The sequence below is a fragment of the Gekko japonicus genome, unplaced genomic scaffold (genome assembly GCF_001447785.1).
Source record: "Gekko japonicus isolate JY-2015 unplaced genomic scaffold, Gekko_japonicus_V1.1 scaffold1055, whole genome shotgun sequence".
Taxonomy (NCBI): Eukaryota; Metazoa; Chordata; class Lepidosauria; order Squamata; family Gekkonidae; genus Gekko; species Gekko japonicus.
The window spans coordinates 236,424-257,864 of NW_015169808.1; the positions used below are offsets into that span (position 1 = coordinate 236,424).

Below are 21,441 nucleotides of genomic sequence, written 5' to 3' on the forward strand. Positions count from 1 at the left end.
GCTGTGATCTTAAAATCGGCAATGAGCAGTGTACGACCCTGTGTGGCTCCAGACCAATGTTCCCTCTAAGCTCTGGAGTCTTGTGAGCAAAAACTCTACTTTGTGAGCTACTGACATTAAAATTGTGAGCAAGCAACTTGGCTACTGCATAAATTAGTTTGCTCTGGAGCCCTCCTCCCTGAGCTAAGACAAAAATGTGTGAGCCGGAGGCTAAAAAACTGTGAGCTAGCTCACACTAACTCAGCTTAGAGGTAACACTGCTACAGACTGCTGCAGAGAGAGGCTTCCTGTGTTAATAAGCGGCCGCTCATGAGCACAGCTTAGAGTGAACACTGCTTACAAGTTCTATTTCTTCGGCCATAGGTGCTAGTCAAGTGTCTAACATCATTACCCTTAGAATCTCAGGAGTAGCAGTAAAATTATCTCTACAGTCTTGATGGTGTGACTGATGACCTTCAGTGCAGAAGGAAGTATACATGCTTAACTGCAAATATAATTTACCATTTCTGGTTGTAAAAGCAGAGCTCTTAGTTAATTGATGATTGATACAAAAACTTTGCTTTGAAACAAGATTGAAGATGGTCATTTTTAGTTCCTGTGCTAGTTGTTTTTGAGGAACCAGATGTTGATAAATGCGTCTAGCAAGCCAAAAGCAACTGTTGCAAAAGGAAGGGTGGAATCTTTGTTAATTCTCAATTTCGGGGGGGGGGTCATCATTTACAGTTTAGGATGGAAAGTACAGCTATGTGGAAGAGAGTTTTCTGTGCAAATTGGTTACATTTGCAAAACTGCAGTTGGTCACTGATTCTTTTTTAATGGTGCAATCCTTGTGCAAAAGAACAGATTTATGATGTAGCTGGAATTCCTTGCGGGTGATTAATGTAAAAGAGATCACTTGCTACAGGAAACTTTACAACCCCTTCACCTTCATTTCACATGTTTATGGGACTGGCTTCACTTATGATCTATGGTCTGCCGTTGTAAAGCTCTTTGTTGTACAGTTATTTCTGATGTAAAGTTGCTTCATCTGGGCTCCAAATTCCACTGAAAAGTGTCATAAATGACTTGTTTATACTTTGGGCCTTTCTGCTAAGCACCAGCTTAACGGACGTCCCCTCTCCCCCAACTACACAACGAGGAAAGCCCAGTTCCCCAGAGCAGCTTGGAATGTTAATTTTTTTCATAACTCTTGTAGAATTAGTGGAAGGTGATTAAAATTGCAGTCCTATGCATGCTTATTTTGGAGTAAATTCCACCGAAGCAAATGGGACTTAATTCTGAGTAAATGCTCAGCAAATTGCACTACACAACATTCCCAAACCAAGTGTGCAATCCTATGCAGAATTACTAGAGTCTAGACTCTAAGCCCATTGAAATCTATGAACATAACTGGAGTAACTGCAGGTTTTGGGAAAAGTGTTCATAACACTTTAAAACCATTTCAGTTCTACAGTAAAGATCCTTTTAAAAGAAAGCAGTTAGTATCCTTAGTCTTTTTTTTTTACTTGGAGAGAACAGGAGTTAAAGTACCAACCGGCCAGTAAAATAGTAAAAAGCCCAGTAGCACCTTTAAGACTAGCAAACTTTATTGCAGCATAAGCTCTCTTCGTAGTTTGAGTTGCTACTTCTGCACTTATTAGGTTGATGAGAAACATGAGTGAGGAAAGGCGAGTGAGACTGAAGGCAGAACCACTTCCCTAACCCCTGCCACCCTCTTGGGGATCAGCTTCTAAGAGCAAATGGCATTCATTATTTATGCTGAATGGAAGAGATGCGTCTGACGATGAGAGCTGTGTTTCTCAAAAGCTTACGCTACAATAAAGTTTGTTAGTCTTAAAGGTCCTACTGAGCTTTTTACTATTTTGCAACAAGAGACTAACACGGCTAACTCCTCTGGATCAATCGGCCAGTAGACAAATTCTTGCAGCATTTATTAAGATGCTTTGGTTTTTGTATTGATTTGGTTGTGTGGTCTTTTCCCTTCCTTGCTCCTAGCCTTCTTCAAGACGACTGGGCTTGTCTTGTGCCAACTGTCACACTACGACCACCACCCTCTGGCGCAGGAACGCAGAAGGAGAGCCTGTTTGCAATGCCTGTGGCCTCTACATGAAGCTTCACGGGGTACGTGGCTGCTTCAGTATTATCCGTAGCTATTTCAGTCTTTGCTTGGTGCATGTTTCACGGGCACTCCATCCAACAGCCATTCCTCAGATGGCATGTGCATTCATTAAGTTACACAGGCAATTCATATCACACACTCTGCTGGAGAGTCTAGGGGGGAAAGGAGGGGCATTCTTTTGATGCACATAAGCATGCATGCAGTTGTGCCCAGCAGTTAACTGATCTGGGAGAATGTCACTGGAGAAATCTATGGCATCACACATTGTCAAGGTCCAAAAGAGTCACTCATATATGTATTTAGCACTCCAAGAAAACAAAATGAAGCATGAAGCCCCGTGGTTTGAATTGCTACTACTGCACTTATTAGGTTGGTGAGAAGTGTGAGTAAAGAAAGGTGAGTGAGACTGAAGGCAGAACCACTTCCCTAACCCCTGCCACCTTCTTGGGTGATCAGCTTCTCAGAGTGAATGGCACTCATTACTTATGCTGAATGGAAGAGACCTCTGAGTCAGCCTGCCAGCAAGGCTAAATCATGACCCTATCTGAAGAACTGTGCATGCACACGAAAGCTTATATTCAGAATAAAACTTCATTGGTCTCAAAGGTGCCACTGGACTCAAACTTTGCTCTATGTGGGTTGTGTGCACCAAGTGCACTGATTCAACATGTCTGATATTATAGCTCCTTAACCTAGATCCCAGAGAGGGTAGCTATGCCAGTCTGTTGCAGTAAAAGCAAACAGGAGTCTTTCCAAGACTTTTTACTGTTGCAGTAAAAGCAAACAGGAGTCTTGAAGCACTTTCCAAGACTTTTAAAAAAAGGTTATTTTAGTATAATCTTTTTTGGACTAGATCCCTTTTCTTCAGATGCTATAACAAAATGGATTTGGTTCTTGACTGCTTGTACGGGACTAAAGTTCTGTTAGTCTTTATGGTGCTACAAGAATCTAGTTATGTCCCAATAATTACAGTAGTAAGCCCTGATCATAAATATACTCCCTCCACTCCAGAGCCTCACATAAGCTTCTATGCATGCACAAAGCTTCTGCATGTGTGGGTTGTACATGGTGTACATGGTAAGACTAACCGGGTAGGCAGCTGTGTTGTTCTGAAGCAGTAGATCTGAAGCCGTAGAACAGGTACTGAAGCAGTACTGAAGCAGTAGTCCAGTGGGCACATTTAAGACCAACAAGGTTTTGTTCAAGGTATGAGCTTTCGTGTGCACGCACACTTCCTCAGATACATTGAAATGGAAGTTAACAGTCCATACATATAGGTAGAGGGTGAACAGCAAATTAGCATAAAACACAATGAAGATGTTTTAACAGATGCAAAGGCCAAACAGGAATAACAAAGTTTATAGGGTCACCATTTGTTTGGATTTAATTAAGGGGGGGCACAGTGGAGCAAATAAATATGTCAAAATAGGAGACTAATGTGTAAGTGTATCCCTCTTAATTGTTGAACGCTAATAGTACATAACTGAAATCCTGTTGTTACACTTCATTCATTTCCTCTTAAGCATGGAGGTAACTAGCAGCATACTTTTCCTTGAGGTGGGGTGAATGGTTGTGCAGTGTTATGTCTCCTATGTCACCAGATCAGAGAAATACATTCCAATATTCATTGCATTACAGTACAACCACTATTCCAATCTACTATTCCACTGAAGATATACACTAAAATAAATAGGATGTGCAGCCCTTCTTGGTGAGAATACATATAAGGACTGAATGAGTTTAGCATATGTAGGAAGATAAGAAACCAATATCCCTGTTAAATCCGTGTGTGTGTGTGTTCCGAGTGTTGTAATAACTTGTAATTCAGCCATTTTCCTTTCCAGTCTGTTCCTGAAGCTCCTTTGCAATAAAACAGCTACTTTGAGGTCACCCATTGAATGTCCTGGAAGGCTGAAGGGTTCTCCTACAGATTTCTCAGAGAGCCAGTTTGGTGTAGTGGTTAAGTGTGCGGACTCTAATCTGGGAGAACCAGGTTTGATTCCCCACTCCTCCACTTGCACCTGGCTGGATGACCTTGGGCAAGCCATAGCTCTAATAAGAATTGTTCTTGAAAAAGAGCAGTTTCTGTCAGAACTCTCTCAGCCCCACCTACCTCACAGGGTGTCTGTTGTGGGGAGGGGAAGGGGAAGGAGTTTGTAAGCCGCTCTGAGACACCTTTGGGTGGTGAAGGGCGGGGTATAAATCCATACTACTACTACTACTACTACTACTACTACTACTACTACTACTCTTCTGTCCTCTTTATTTTAGTATGTATTTTTAAGTGGAGATGGATGGAGTGTAACAACATGATCTCAGTTATTTACTCTTAGCATTCAATGATTAAGAAGGATACATTTACACTTTAGTCTCCTATTTTGGCATATTGCTCCACTGTGTTTTCTCCCCGTAATTAAATCCAAACAAAAGGTGACCATATAAACTTAGCTTATTATTCCTGTTTGGTCTTTGCATCTGTTAAAACATCTTAATTATGTTATATGCTAATATGCTGTTCACCATCTGCCTATATGTATGGACTGCTAACTTCCATTTCAATGTATCTGAGAAAGTGTGTGTGCACACAAAAGCTCATACCTTGAATAAAACTTTGTTGGTCTTAATGGTAGGACAAAGTGTAAATGTTTGTGGCATTGGTGTCTAAATTCATATGGCCTCTCCTTTGTATACTCAAACTCTGTTTATGGGGCTAGAGTAAGAAAAGTGTAATTTAGTATAAATAGTGATTGTATAGCAAATTAAACATAATACTTTCAAGTAGTTAGGTTCAGCACATTTTGCTTACAGCAAATGGCTGTGAAGAACAGTACTACTTAGAGGAACCTTTTTTTAAAAAAAGTGTGACATTCTTTTTTAGGTGCCTCGACCCCTTGCTATGAAAAAAGAGGGAATTCAAACCAGGAAACGGAAACCAAAGAACATAACTAAGACAAAGTCATGCTCTGGTAAATATGGTAAATATAATCATAAGTTTTGCTAAGAGACAGATTTGTTCGTATGGAGAACACACAGTTCTGACTTGGTTTGCTACCATTACAGGTAATAATAGCAATAATGCAGTTCCTATAACTCCAACTTCCACGTCTTCTACGAACTCAGATGACTGTAGCAAAAATGCTTCCCCTAGTACACAAACCACAGCCTCAGGGGTAAGTGATAAAATGGTATCTATACTTGTAAGCCAGTGAATTGCCATGGCATATGTTATCTCCAGTTTTATCTTATCAAGCAGAACAGTAATCTAAATAAACTTTTCAGTTTGTTAGCTGATACTAGAATGGGAATTTCTGAGGAAACTACCTATAAATGCAAACACAATTTAAAACTCAAGTACTTCACAAACATCTTTAGTAAGATGTATATATGTATGAATTATCTTTCATTTATATTGTATTGTTTTGTATTTTACTTTACTAAGCTGTAGACATTGGCCCAGATCCAGTGTGAGGTGATGACACGCTCATACAGGTTTCTGTGGATTGCAGGGTGCAAAATCCTCTTTCTCTAGCAGTCAGAGGGGTCAATAAACATATGCACACCTACAGCAGCTGGTGGCAGGCAGCTACCCCATGGAGACCCTTCTTGCTGTTTGCTATAGATAGTCTAGGAAATCTTTCATTCTCTGCTGATCACATATGCGGTGCAGAGATGAATGAGTTAAGAAGGCATTTTATTTTTTAAAATGTTTTCCTTTAACATTCACTCTAATGCTTGGTGATTGATTGCATCGTGAAGAGTCGGACTCAACTGTGCGACTGAACAACAACAACAAATTGCTAATGCATGCATGATTAGAGTGTGACCCTAAACAGAGTGGTACCATTCTAAGGGTTGTGTTGGGCTGTGCATAATGCGTATGTTGAATAGAGATTTTTGCTCTCATGGGAGTAAGATGGCTTTAGAAATGTCAGTATGACACATTAGTGGGTTTGCTTTCGATGCACAGACTTGGGAATGAAACTATAGTGGATAAAATGATGCCTGGGTAAGGTCTGGTCCCAAAAGATGCTTTGTGAGCAGAGTCCTAATGAGGCGTGGGAGCACCTGTGGAAGAGTCTGCAGCTGAGGCTGTCATTCTTAGGACACTCCAAATCCCCATCCTAAACAATTGCTGCTGTACAGGATAGGAACCCCTCCTTGGGATTCTGCTGGCTTCCAGCATCCCTTCAACTTCCTGGCTGTGACCTAAGCCTGGCGCTGAGTCCCTCCCCTCTCCGGTTTTCCCCGTCTTCCTCATCTTTACACATGAGAACTCCATCAGGAAACAGTACTTGGGAAGAGGTCAAGGAAACACAGACTCACCTGTTGGCAACAGGAGAATTGAGGCTGCTCTTTCTCCAGCAAGGTACAGGAAATTATGACAGGTGGTCAAATGCAGTAGCAGCAGCAGTGGTGAGGCTTTGAGAGCTTCAGGAAGGTGAGGCACAGCAGGTGACCTCCTGGCCTAAGGCTGGATCTAGCCAATGCTCAGCTCTGCTGCTGTTCCACAGATTCCTAGTCCCTGCCGGCCACAGAAGGGGCTCCACCTGAGGAAGGGAGGCAGCTACAGCTCCTCTTAGATGTTGTGGCACTGAGTATGCAGCAAGCAGCCTCCTGTGCATGGGGCTGCTGGTGTTCACTGGGGGAAAGAAGCAGGAAAAATACCAGCCAGGAATGTCACTGCTCAAGGACCAGCCCATCCCAGCTCATCTCCCCCCCACACTTTTGGAGTGGAGCAAAGTGGCCACCATGCCAGGTTTTGCCTACCCTTGGGGTAGATGCAGAGTGAAAGCCAGATGTTCTTGTTGACTCGCTAGTAAGAGTTCACCCACTAATTCAGTAAACCAAATGTATAAGTTAGTTTGGCTTGAGGCTTTCTGACATTCTAGTTTGTTTTAGTCAGGACTGGACAGACCCTGAGACTGATATTTTAGGACTCCCTAAGATATCAGTCTCAGGACCTGACCAATCCTGTCCAATCTGCCCAGTAATGTCATGTGAAATGAAGAGAGGCATTACCTTTAAAAAGTTTTTAATTTTTCATCACGTGGTTCAAAGGTAAATTTGCGGACCATCTAGAGACAAGGAGAGCTGTTTGCTAGTCAGCTGACAAATTATATCCAATAAGGGGCCATGATTGCTGGGATTCTAAATTGGAATTTCCAGTGCTGGTATGATCTAGAAGAAGACTGACAAACTTTATTGGTACAAAGTACTGTACTTTGTATTAGGAATGTAGCTGTCTTCACAACACAACTTAGCACACCCTATATGCACCTTTATTAATTGAACTGATTGTATGCAAAGGCCTAATGTATATCAAACATGTAACTAACTGGAGAGGATGCCTCAGCATGGGATCTTTAAAGTCAAATAAATTCCGTTAACTATTGCTTATAATCCCTGATTTTAGCCTCTCTGTCTCTTTTTGTTCTCTGACCCAACTCCCTTCATCTGCTTCATTGCTTAGATATGCAGTTACAGAGAATTTCCTTCCGAAAATATTACATATGGACATTTATTGCAGTGCTGTTGGACTGGCTTTGAATAGACTAGCCTCTGTAGCCCTGTTTATGCTTGATGCCTCCATTACTATTTTGTCTTTCAAAAGTATAGATTGATGAGAGTACATGTGGGGGGGGGCTTACAATGCCACTGGGCTAAGCGCAGAGTTTTGTACGTTGACCTAACCCAACACAGTGTGTTAAGCATACTGGTGCCCATAGAAAGAAAGTCTTGAGTATTCATACTCCATGGTGGATTGTGGCCATTTACTTTGCATGTCTGTTTCTTTGGCATACCAGTGGGGTTTATTTCTGAGTGTGTAGGTTCAGGTTTGAAGATGTAATGCTAAACACACAAGTTCTGTTGAAATATGACTTAGTGCCATTTGGCAGCATGAGTCTTTGTCTGGGGTTTGTTGGGGTAAACGTGTGAAGGAGAGAGATGTATATCTCTAGCCATGCACCAGGGAGCCACAGATAATTATAGCTTCCCAGCATGTGTCCATGTTTCCACAAGCATTTGGAAAGGAGTATATGTGTGCCTATGTGTGTGCTTTCTCATCACACTTCAGAATGGTAGCCACATTAGTCTTGCAGCACAAACAAGAACTGGTCCTGCGGCATCTTAAGACATCTTTTAGCCTTTATTTATTTCAGGTATTTCTATTCCACTTTTCTCCCCCAAAGGGGGGGGGGAAGCAGCTTACAGAAATTTCCAAAAGAAACCAAATCTAACAATATAATTTAAATAAACCGGACAACAAACCAAACAAACAAATCCCTTGTGGGTCCATATTCATTAGGCTGGCTGTCACAGGCCCCACACTGTGAGCCTCCATCCAAAGAGCCCCTGGGCTCCTGCTCAGGAACTCCTGCCTCTGGCTGCCCCAAGACAGGACAGAGACAAAAGCTCAGCTAGATGTAATGCAGCTGGCAGATACAGTCCCCAAAACACTCCCGCCCCCGAGGTGCTGCAAAACACTTTGTTGCTCATACTTCACACACAGCTGCCAAGGCAAACACCAATCAAAAGCTGACACATGTTGGGCCCTGCATAAAGTAGAAAGCGTGAAGCAGTAGGGTGCTATTCTTGAATCCTTAAGTCAAGTTGGTTATTTTTTAAATAACAGCAAACACCCCTTTTGACAAACAGCTCTAAAGAGATCTTTAATGAGCATACATAATAAATTACACATGATATTAAAAATACACGTAATAATGAGTATGAGATAATGAAATAGGTGGCGTTAGGCAAGACTGTGAGAAAGAAAGACAATGAAAACCAGAGTGATGAAAGGGTGGATATATGCACAAAATGAGCGAAAAAAAAGAAAAAAAATCTTTTGGATCATGCCTGTAGAAGAGGACCCAGATAATGCCCGGAACAAAAAGAAGAGTCAAGAATATCACTGTCAAGTTTAGTCCCTGTTGTCTGAGGTTTCAAGCAAAACAGGACACACGAGGAGGAAGCATGAAAAGTTGTGAAAGCGATAGAATAATAAATAACAAATGTATAGTGAAGAAATAGCTTTATTCATAACTTCATGAACCAGGCAGCTTAGACTCAATGAGACAAAAACAAAGTGACCCAGTATAAAGCTAGAGTAACGATGCTATGGCCTGAACTGCTTAAGGAAACACAAATGCTTGCCGAAACAGAACGATTTGTACCTGCCTCCTATTTTCCAAGCCACTGTGTAAAATGTGAAAACAATAGATATGTGTGTATATAAGTCTTTAAGTGTGCATGTACATGGGGCCTTAAAACCCAATGAGGCCAGGGTTCCAAGAGCAACTGTTATTTCCATGCTTTGCATGTCTTCTGTGGGAAATACTGACGTAACATTGGTGTTTCCCTCAGCAGCTGTATGGCTGTAATTTGTTAGCCCAAATTATGTGAGAATGAGTTTGTGGAATCATACCATGCCCTTGACTGGACTGTAGAAAGGAAATGGACATCGGACATGAGTGAGCAAATGACTACTTGCTTGCCCAGTTTTCATTATAGGGTTGCCATCTCTGGTTTGGGAAATTCCTGGAGATTTAGGGGAAGGTGGGGTTGGGGGGAGGGACCTTATCAGGGTATAATGGCATCGGGTTTACCCTCCAAAGCAGCCATTTTCTCCAGGGGAGCTTCCCATTGCTTCATGGTAATGCTGACCTTGTCTTAGCTTCTTCCCTATTAAATGGGATTCTAAGCCAGGACTGCACTCTTGTTGAGCATCTCAATTAGTAGGGAGGGCACTAATTCTGCACAAGTTGCATGCCTTGATTTGTATATTAGGGTACCTGTACTTTCCAGGGTTGTTCTGGAGATAGATGACAATAGGTACAACAACAAATACACTAAAAATGACGTAGAAATTATAATGTCAAAAAGGCCCAATGTTAGCTGGAAATGTTGCTAGCCTATTACCCACCCATTCCATATCTAGTGCACAAAGTTGCTGATAACATTCTTTGCAACAGAAAAGTGAGACAACTTAAAATATGTTAGGGGCTGAACATGACGAACAGTTCCTTTCAGTATGTGGAAATGTTAATAAATTGGACAAAGCAGATTCTTCTATTGGTACAGAAATGATTTATTATGCTTTTCTGGACAATATGCCAAAGCATTCCTAGCAGTGAGGAAACTGAAGGGAAAGGAGATTCAACAGAATTCATATTGTCAGCAATCATATTCAGCCAAAATTCATTTTAATTTGTTTTAAAAGCAAAACTTTATGAACTGATAATTAGGCTACTATCCAGCCTCAAGGTGCTCAGAAAACAGGGTACCAATGGCCCTTGACAGTGTGTTCTTTGTGAGCTGGTGTATTCAAAGTGCAATGATACCCATGGTTAAGTTAAAATCTATGGACCCACTTATTGGTGAATTTAAGTTGCTTGCTTCTTTCCCCCACTCCTTTCTTCTTGCATGGGTTGCAGTGAAAATATCTCCATCAGAAACTAATTCCAAGTACCCTAATATACAAATCAAGGCATGCAACTTATGCAGAATTAGTGCCTTCCCATTGATTGAGATGCTAAACAAGAGTGCAATCTTGGCTTAGAATCCCATTTAACAGGAAAGAAGCTAACTCTCTTGTACCCATTTTAATTTAACCATGGTTAATTGTGTCATCTGCCTTGCTGGCCCTCCAGAGCATGCAGCTAACATATCCCACCTGCCATGCCTGCAGGGGGCTTTAATTGAGGCCTAGGTTATTTATTTCGCTTCAGTATTTTTTACTTTAAAAGAGCAGCTTTTAGAAAGGCTTATTCTCAGAATAAACCAAAACTTGCTTAACATGGTTCTCATAATTTATGACAGAGTCTTATATGTGCATTGTGCTCTTTCTAATACTAGTATGCATTACATCAAGATAGGGTTGCCAACCCCCAGTTGGGGGAAGGGGATCCCCTGGTTTGTAGGCCCTCCCCCCACTTCAGGGTTATCAGAAAGCAGCGAGGGGAATGCCCAGTGGGTGCTCCATTATACCCCATGGAGACCAGTCCCCATAGAGTATAATGGAGAATCAATCCATGGGCATCTGGGCATCTGGGGGGGCTGTTTTTTGAGGTAGAGGCACCAGATTTTCTGGATAGCATCTGGCACCTCTCCTCAACCCCCCCCTTCAAGTTTCAAAAAGATTGGACCAGGGGGTCCAATTCTATGAGCCCCCAAAGAAGGTGCCCTCTTCCTCCATTATTTCCAATGGAGGGAAGGCATTTAAAAAGAATGGGGTCCCTTTAAATGTGATGGCCAGAACTCCCTTTGGAGTTTAACTGTGCTTCTTCCCTCCCCTCTCCTGGAGGCTCCTGGAAAGTCCCCTGCTGGCTTCTCAGCCTCGCCTGGCAACCCTACATCAAGATGACAAGTGATGCTCTGAGACCTGAACCCATCCCCAGATCTGTTGTGGCATCAGTGTCATTTTTCTCCATTTCTGACGTGATGTAAAAATTATGTGGAATGATATTTATACTGGTAACTGCAGATAGAAGTGGGAAGGAAGAGAACGGCAAAGCAAAATATGAATGTTAGGGATGTACACTGGGGTTTTTTTGTTTCAATTCCATATCAGAATTTAAGAAAGGGAAAATGTGTTGGATTTAAGAATTCTCAGAAATACAGTTCTGTCACAAAGATTTGTTGTTTCATTAAGACTGAGTTGGATGTACTCATTGTTTTTCATGTGCACAAAATGTTAGATTTCACTGAATTGATTTTTTTTCACCAAATGGTATCAAAATATTAGGGAACCTAGTCCACCCTTTCTTCTAAAGTCTCCCCAAATTTTAAGGGAATTGGACAAAAGGGTCTGATTTTACATGCTCTTGAATAAGAAGCCCCCAACCATTATCTCTACATAGTGGAAAAAATCATGAAAATGGCTGTGGATGTTTGGAACAGCTTTTTCTTTTTCTTAACTAGACTTAGGGCACTTTCACACATTCCAAATAATGCACTTGCAATGCATTTGCAACAGGATTTTACTCTGTGCAATGGCAAAATCTACTTGCAAACAGTCGCTAAAGTGTATTATTCAGCATGTGTGACTGCAAGTAAAAGCAGTCTTTCCAGAGAGTCTTTCTAGTAGTTCTTCCAGAGAGTCTTCTGATTTCTTTGCAGAGGAAAGCAATGGAGCAGTGTTCCCTCTAAGCTGAGTTAGCGTGAGCTAGCTCACAGTTTTTTAGCCTCCGGCTCACAGATTTTTGTCTTAGCTCACGAAGGAGGGCTCCAGAGCAAGCTAATTGATGCAGCAGCTGAATCGCTCGCTCACAACTTTAATGCCAGTCGCTCACAAAGTAGAATTTTTGCTCACAAGACTCCACAACTTAGAGGGAACATTGCAATGGAGTATGTGATATTACCCCAAATCACTAATTAATCAGCAAAAAAGGTAGAAAATAGCACATCAACTAAAGGCAACCAGAAAAGCCAACAAAGACACTAGAAATCTACAACAAAAACAAGAAACAAAGTCCTCAGAAGCACAATGAAGGAAAGGCATAAGATTAAAACAAACCAAATCAAAGTGATAGTACCCAAAACAATTCAAAAGTAATGTTTCTCCTAAACTCTGCCCACCAGCAACCAAATGAGCCCCTCTTACTAACCCTCTACCCGGAGGAAAGGCTGGTTAGTAGAAATAATAACTCAATCAGACCAGGCTGCCGAGAAGCGCTGTCCAAGCACAATCCATCTGGCTAGGGTCTAGCATAATCCAAGCAAGGCATCTTTCCCAGTCCCAAAACACAAGGAGCAGCAAGTGCAGCACACATGCACTTTAACTGCAGTTTAAAATTTCCTTTCCCTCCAGTAAAGATTGTGCAATTGGTCACTGCAGCTCTCCTGATCAGTCCCAAGGCTAAGATTGGCTGGGAGAAATTGTATTTCTTGAGGAATGAGTAGAAACTTCTTTAAAAATGGCTGTTCAGGCTCTGTTAAATTTTGACCATTCACAGTGTTAAGTCCAGAAGTCACTCCAGGAAGACACAACGTATGCCAGGGGTTCCCAACATGGTGCCAACGGTTTTCAGAGCTTCAGCCCATCACTGTCCAGCTGGCTGGCAGGGGAAACCCCACTCCCAAACAGCCACATCCCCGACACTATGATGACACCTGGAAGTGATGTCATCACATCAGGAACATTGCGCAGGACACTCTGTTTTGAGGGCAAAACTCTATGGTAAATTTGGCCTAAAACCATAGAGTTTTGTCCTCAAAACAGAGTGTCACTGCATAATGACATCACTTTCGGGTGATGTCATCATGTTGGGAACGTCCTGTAACATCCCCCAAATCCCCCCACCAGCTGGTAACCCTAATCCTGTGTCTGAGTTCCAAAGTTGCCCCCAGGCTCAAAAAGGCTGGGGCCTCCTGGCCTACCCAACCTTATGCCAGGTAAATTGAATGACTTTTAGTGTCAGCAATATCCGACTGCACTCCCCGTGTGAATGTTAGTCATTCTGATGGACACAGAGTTAGGAATAGGGGCACAGCTCTGTGTCTGTTTTCTGTTTAGATAGCAGGCATATTTATGAAGCAGATGTGTTGGCCTTAAGCTGCCTTTCCTATCAGTTTTATATCTTTCGCAGCTGCAGTTTTGCTTGCCTCACTGAAATGCAGAGGTGTTGGCCTGTTGTTATAAAGGTTTAAAGGACCTTCTCTTAAGAGTTCAGTAGGCCTTGTTAATCTGCCTGAGATTTGGCTCTATATTTCCAAGTCAGTTATGTCTGTGATATTTTGCTTCTCAAAGAAAATGAAGTAATATTCTTTAAGGGTTGCCAGCTTATTCTACAGCAGAAACAACCCAGAAAGCAGTGTAATAAGCTATAGATGCCCAATGGATTTTTGGTGCCTTTTTTTTTTTTAGCACTAGGTGCTTTTAATGTGTTTTGTATTGTTTCCTGCTTCTGCAAGCAAGCAGTGAGAAGTTTGAGGAGGTAGGAGTTACTCAGGCTGGTTCCCTTTCAAGAAGAGAGAACTGGAATATTATGGCATTTCTGTAGTATTCAAGGGCAGACTGCCGATTGAACTCACTGGGAAATTTCCCTGTGGGCCATGGTGTGGGGAGCTTCCCTCTATACCCTGGGTAGCCCCACAGTCTCCACATCCCTCACCTTTCTCCCCAGTGAGGATCCAAAGCGGCTGACATCATTCTCCCCTCCTCCATTTTATCTTCGGAACAACCCTGTGAAGTCAGTTAGGCTGAAAGTGTATGACTGGCCCAAGGTCACTCAGCAAGCTTCCATGGCAGAGTGGGGCTTTGAAACTGGATTTCCCAGCTCCTAGACTGACACTCTAAAGAAATGCACTAAATAAATAAATAAGATCCTCTGGCCAGCAATTGATTACTCTGCTGCTCCTGAGACTGTAGGGCAGGGATGTTTGTTGAGTTCCTTTGGAACTGTGTGAGAATGTAGCAGGTATCACCTCAAAATAGCTCTTCATTTCATTTCTGTTTCCAAAGAAAAGGTTAACTACATGTGCAGCCCTAGGGAGAGATTTACAAGTGCAGAGACATAAGAAAGGCTGTGTCTATGCCAAGGGCGTACAGCAGTGATGCACCTGCCCAGGATAAGACCAATGCTTTACTAGTTCTGTTCCATCTAAGACCCGTTGGATTTTATCCACAACACTCAACAAGAAAGTACGCATCGTAAAACGTATTGTTAGGCACCACAGCACCCCTGAGCAGTGAGCACTACATTAGGGATTGTTGCTAATGAAAGCTACTAAATAGTATAAGAAATATACTGGGCTTTTCACTGCCTCAGCTGAGGACAAGAATACCTAAAGCAGTAAAAAGACGGTGCACTAGTGTGTGTGCAGAGTATGTTTGTCTGCATAAACCTTACTGCACCCACTTTTTACTACTTCAACTTATTGTTGTTCTCAAATGGGGCAGTGGAAATAGCTTCTGAAGCTAAAAGCCCAGCAGAACTCAATCAAGGTGTACCTGGCTCTTGACTGGCAGTTTCAATAGGTGTAAAACAGGTCTACTTTACGACAACAAATGAAATTGGTTGTGAAAATGCTGCAATCATTTATAAAAGCCTGGGATCCATCAAGTACACATATTATAGTTCAGTCTTACCATTTTTCCATTCCAGCTTCTTATCACTTATCACAAGGTCAGCTTCTGGAATTCACACTGATATTATGTTTTGAATATCTACCCGGGTTGTCATGTTGCCCAGACCCAACGTCTGTCACACACAGCTGCACTCTCTGCTGTGCTCAGTGCCACTGATAAAGGCACTCACATGTTTTCTTTGTGCCTAAAATAGGGTTTGGTGCTGGACCTTCAAGCAGTACAATTACAAAACCAGCAGCAGCATGAGAACCTGTGCCATAAATAAATCATTGTGAAAAATGTACTGAAAGATTAGGTTGACTTTGGCGTGTGTATGAATGGCTTGACATTGTTTTAGTAGCTGTGTGGAACAGGGCTAGCATTCTGACTAAGGTCACTTCTGCTATACCTGCTCCTTAAGCAGAGATTGTGCCCGCCCATCTAGTACCATGGTTCTCAATGTGTGTACCAGATCTCCCTGCAGAGGAAAAGTCAGCTGTTTTTGCAGGTATGGCCTTTCCCCAGACCCTTTCTCCAATTTACACTGACATTGTGACTTGGCCAGGTGACGGAATACCAATCTGCAATTTGACCTCCCTGCAGTCAACCCAAAAATAATGTACAGAGCAGCAGGACTCATTTCTCTTCTTAAAATTATTTGTTATTATTTTCTCAAGGAAAAAAGGTAGGATACAGAAGGGAAGAAGGGGAGGGGGGAAATATAGATTCATCAATTTTGTTACATGCAACAAGTAAAATTAGATGTATTACCAAATGTATTACATAATTCAAATATAGAAACAATTAATAAAGCATCAATATTACAGATTTTTGGGCTACCAGGACCAATGCTCCCTCTAAGCTGTGGAGTCTTGTGAGCAAGAAATCTTCTTTGTGAGCTCCTGGCATTAAAGTTGCGAGCGAGTCATTTGGCTTCTGCATACATTAGTTTGCTCTGGAGCCATCCTTCCTGAGCTAAGACAAAAATGGGTGAGCCAGAGGCTAAAAAACTGTGAGCTAGCTCACACTAACTCAGCTTAGAGGGAACACTGACCAGGACTCATTTCTGTTGTCCTATATGACAATGAAAGCTGCTCCCTACTTTGTATTTAGCCCGTGATATTTATGAAGCTGCATTTTGTTCTGTATTCAGAAAGGGGATAAATCTGTTGCTGAAATGCATTTTCCTAGCTACAGTACATTGTGGTTTAAGTGCCAGGAAAATGAATTGTGTTACATTTGGACATTTCAAGGATGTGAAATGCATCCCACACTGATGCAAGGGACTCCACTAGTGGAATAACCTCTTGTGTTGGTGAGAGGTGCCTTTTGCCAACAGAAATGGCATGTGCCCGTGGAACATCCAGTCCTTAGCTGAGCAGACTGACTGGATACCATGTACATAAAGAAAAGACACTGAGTGCCAAGGAACAAATTAATAACAATAGCAGATTGATTCAACTGAGTTATCTGGAAAGAGAAGTTCCACTATGAGTTGTCATTCACTGAAGTGGGATAGATACATTTAGTTAACAGAAGGAATGAAGAGAAACATGGCTGTCAAGATGAATACTATTATTATGATTTCTACTAAACATGCTGCAGTGGACCCATGCCGAGGTCCAAGGGAAGGATGGGCAAGGGCTGCATTGGTCTTATGCTAGGCCCCTAAAAGGGTAGAGAGATGGAATTGGCATTGTATTTTCAGAGGTTTTAGTGGTAACTAATAATATAATTTAAAAGGAACATTTCTAATTTTAATTTATGTCTGCTAAACTGTTCATATGCCTCAAATTTGCAAGAGTAGGGAATCTGGATTTGCTGGGTTGTCAGGGAGAAAAACCCTGATTGTAAAATTCTTATTTGAAAAATGAGAAAATATTATTTGAAGCCAATGTTGCTCATACCACCTTTCCCCAATCCCCAGGAAGATTCATCAACTGCTACCATTTGGTTTCTAAATCCACTGGGTAATTTTGAGATAAACTGAAGAACATTTCAGTTTATGTCTGTGAAAATTGCTCACTTGGCACAAGTCCAGCATATGAAGCAGGAAAGCGTTTTGCTTTTGTCTCAAGTAAATGAATCAGAAGGGAACATCGTTTGCCTAAAATATGATGGGTCTGTTCAGCGGTTAAACTCGGGGGACGCTAGCATCTTTAGCGTTCAAAGTATATCCGGGTTTGGACACTTTAAGGTTAGTGTTAGTAAGAACTGTGAACAATGGCATTTGTTAAGCTTTTCATAGTAAAATGTTGCCATTTCAGTACCCGACATGACAAGGTACTTTATGTTTGATAGACTCAGGATGGATTTATGGAAAAAAATGTTTTCTTTTCTTTGGCATTTTAAAATTTCTCATCCTTATTGATTCCTAGTGCATGCTTTTGGTGATTTAGATGTTTATATATAGAAGGCATTAATGGATCTTTAAAACTGAGGCCTCATGTAACTCCAGCACCATGGGGGTCACAGAAGCCCATTGCTGGGGCAACATAAGAAGCCTGGACCACCTGGGAAGTCCCCATGCTGGAGCACCTTTCCTGGCCTGTTTTACTCTTCCTGAAACGTGGGTAATTAATGCAGATCAGAGTGTTGCTGTTTTGGATTTGGTCATATTTCATGGCTTTGGGAGAACAGAAAAAAAGAAGCACTTGATCTACAGTTGCCAACCTCCAGGTGTTGGCTGGAGACCTCCTGGGTTACAACTGTCAGACTCCTGAGGCAATCAGTTCCCAACAATGTTCATTCAGATAAGTGAAGTTTATTGAGACAGTAATGCTACAGGTATCTTAACTGTTCCGTGTCAGAACTAAAGAGAAAGCGTGCAAAGCAAATAGATGTACATAACTCAAAGGGGTCCCCTGATGGCCCCCAGCCAATTAGGTAGCCAGCAGAAGCCCGCCAAAGTAACAGGTAATATTTGCCAGGAGAAAGACTACAACAGGCACTCAGGGTCATAGAGCACAGAAGACAGATAATAAAACCAGTAACTCAGCGTTCCAAAACATCCCCCCCCCCCAATCTACATGACAGCCAGGAAGGAGGCTGGTCTCCTGGTCCCCAGGCGACAGAGATCAGTTCACCTACAGAAAACAACCACTTTGGAAGATGGATTCTGTTGCATCTCCAGGTATTTCCCAACCCAGAGCTGGCAACCCTAACTTGAATGCCTCCCATACCAACAGTGTAACATGAGAGAACAAAATCTAAGACCAAACTAGATGCAATGGAGATAGTCATGTTTGTTGTTCACGTGTCTCCCCCCGTCAATGTATAAGATGCTGTGGACTCTGAAGGGCCACATTCATGAGGACAGCAGAACTTTTCCCTCTCTCCCAGCCCAAGATCCATTTCTCCAAATGCTTTTCCCCCAGCCCAGGGGTGGCCAAACTGCGGCTCTTTCACACATATTGTGCAGCTCCTGGCAGGGTGGCTGGGGAAGTGAAGGGGAGGCATGCCTCTCCATCTGGTCTTCCCTTCCCTAGCCAGTGTTCCCCTCCCTGGGTAGGCTTGAGGTAGGGGTGGGAGCAGAGAAAGAAAGCAACTTTAAATACATTCTCAAAGACACCCCCTCTGACCAGCTTGGAGAAAGCATTTGCCTCTTTAAATATGATCATCATTATCTTTTTTTTTTTTACCCCTTTTTTATTCCTGGCAGTCTTATTTAATGTTAATAAAAAGCAAATTTGTATATTTTCCATTAAAAATATGTGTGGAATACTTGTTCATGTGGCTCTCAAACATCTGATGTTTCTTCTATGTGGCTCTTACATTAAGCGAGTTTGGCCACCCCTGCCCCAGCCCTTAGATAATTTCCAATATCAGAGATGGGCTGGGGGGCGGGGGGGGGGAGTTAAGACAGCCAGCTGCAACGAGAAGGGAAGGCAGGAGAGAGGGAAGGCTCAGCTCCTCTTTCGATGTTAAAATTTGGCTGTACTCAACTATTTTATATGTGAAGAGGGCAGGTACTTAGAAGAGTTCTCTCCCCCCCCCTAAAAAAAACAACAACCCTAGATCCAGGGTCAGGTATCTTTTAAGATAATTTGTTTCATTGGAACTATTGGGTTTAACCGGAAACACATTTCCAAATATCACTCGTCCCCCTCCTAATGGGGATGGAATTCTCAGGAGCTGACTGTCTCCCTCTCCCTGTCAAATTGCAGACAGAGAGGGAAAACATGCCCATTTTAAGAAGTCATTAAAATTCTCCCTTGCAGAGTGGGTACAGGAAGGCATAAATTAGCATGAGTGAGTGAGTTTTTCTCCTTTCCTGGGATGCTCAAGCAGCAGATAGTCTCTCTCTCTCTCTCTCTCTCTCTCTCTCTCTCTCTGTGTGTGTGTGTGTGTGTGTGTGTGTGTGTGTGTGTCACATGTCTCTTTGTATAAAAGTGAGAAGCAGACTTACAAAAAGCTAGTGGACAAAGTTTGACTCCACTGGCACATCTAAGACAAACAAAATATAAGCTTTTGTGTATATGCATGGGGTCTATGGGGTCGCGAAGAGTCGGACTCGACTGTGCGACTGAACAACAACAACAGTTCTCTTGAATTCTTGTTATTCCTAAACTGTTTATTAAAGCCTGGGGAGGGGGTGGCCTCCATGTTTGCAACCATGATTCCAAGGAACAATATGAATAGTGTTGCTGGATGCTTGTTTGAGTGGAGAAATGTTAACGTGTGAACTGGTGGATTATAAAACTAGATGCAGTTCATGTGCTGACATCAGCAAATGCTCAGGCCTTGCAGGCTACATGGAGCCTTTGCTGTGCATACAAACAGAACTTCTGTTTCCTGGCAAAAATGGTTTTATTGGCAAAGGTGCATTACTTAATCCCCTCCCCGCCCTTTATCTTTGCTGCAGGCAGTCTCTTCAGTGATGCCAAGCCGAGGAGAGAGCACCAGTCCTGAGACTAGCACACTCAAATACTCAGGTCAGGAAGGGCTATATTCAGGAGTCAGCCTGACCTCTACTGCAGAAGTTACAGCCTCCGTGAGACAAGATTCCTGGTGCGCCTTGGCACTAGCATGAACTGGTGGTGATAGAGACGGATACTTACACTGGGCTGCAACCCGTAGTTGGCTACCCTTTGCGTTTTGTATTTTCCTTGTATCGAGCAGACCAAGAAGCAATGAAAGTGCTGGCAGGGATATTCCTTGCCAGTTGTCTCGGTGCCTTGATTCTAGAGGTGCTTACTCTCAAGGTCTCTGTTTGATTGTCCAGATCCTCAGCTATGCAAGAGAATCAAGGGAACTTAAGCCACTTCTGTTAGTCCCACCTCCACCAGGGGTGCCCTTCTGCACTATTGATAAATCCCAGAAGTAAATCTTCACCACGGCTACCAGCGCTGCCTTATGCATTTGAGGATTATGATGTATTTGTGTCACTCCCACTCAACTGACATTCAGGATCTGATTGGTGTTGACATTTCTTGTAGACAAAAGTAGGCAAAAGCTTTCATTATCAGGGATAGTGCGACACAGAACAGCTAATGAGCATGTGGCTGATTCCAACGCGTGCATCATGCAACTTGACAGTTTGATGTGTTCTCCTCTCCCAAGTCAGTGTTCCAGCTACAGTCTTCTCCTCACAGCATGCCCACGTTTCTGAATAGCTTTTAAAAAACAAAACAGATTTCAGTCTCACCCAACAAAGTAAATCATATTTGGTGCACCCTTCTCAAGTTAGGACTGGCTAACAAGAACGTTTGTTTAAAGTATTTGCAAGGCTGCATTATTGCTTTTCACATGTACTGTGATGGAGGTTTATGGAGTTTCCTATGTTGTGACTGAACTATATATAGTCAGAAATTGTCAACAGGGTAGCATTCAGATTTTCCCCCTTCCCTACATTCAATAATTTTTTATATAAAAGTGCAATTTGTGTTGCAGCAATCAGTGTTAAATCGTAAGCATAAGATTTAACAGTTTTTATATGAATGAATGGAATGAATGTAAACTTTTTAACTTAATGGTACGTAAATAATTTAAAAGAAAAGTTAGGCATCCCTTTAGGGTTTTTATTGCAACAAAGATGTTCTACTTCTGTGTTACTGATTATTAAAACAAAAGTTTCAAGAACAAATGTTTTCTCAGGAAAAACTGACCCTAAATGACTATCCAGTCATAAGCCTTTCTAGATAACTACCAATTCATCCCCAATACTTTGACACTGAATAAAGTATGTGCTAGAAAAATATCAACTGCAGTGAAACTTTACTACCTAATGGATTCCTATGTAAATACTCCATCA

The 21,441-nt window shown here is 42.1% G+C and overlaps 1 protein-coding gene across 1 annotated transcript in view; it reads left to right on the forward strand.

The window, feature by feature from the left end:
- The window catches only part of GATA6 (GATA binding protein 6), a 40,006-nt gene extending 19,060 nt beyond the window's left edge, over positions 1-20,946 (forward strand). The window contains exons 4-7 of the mRNA XM_015417140.1: positions 1,996-2,121; positions 4,998-5,085; positions 5,180-5,289; positions 20,053-20,946. Of these exons, the coding sequence (XP_015272626.1) occupies positions 1,996-2,121; positions 4,998-5,085; positions 5,180-5,289; positions 20,053-20,220 (492 nt within the window). The 3' untranslated portion in view covers positions 20,221-20,946. The remainder of the gene's footprint in view (positions 1-1,995; positions 2,122-4,997; positions 5,086-5,179; positions 5,290-20,052) is intronic.
- Positions 20,947-21,441: the final 495 nt, after the last annotated feature.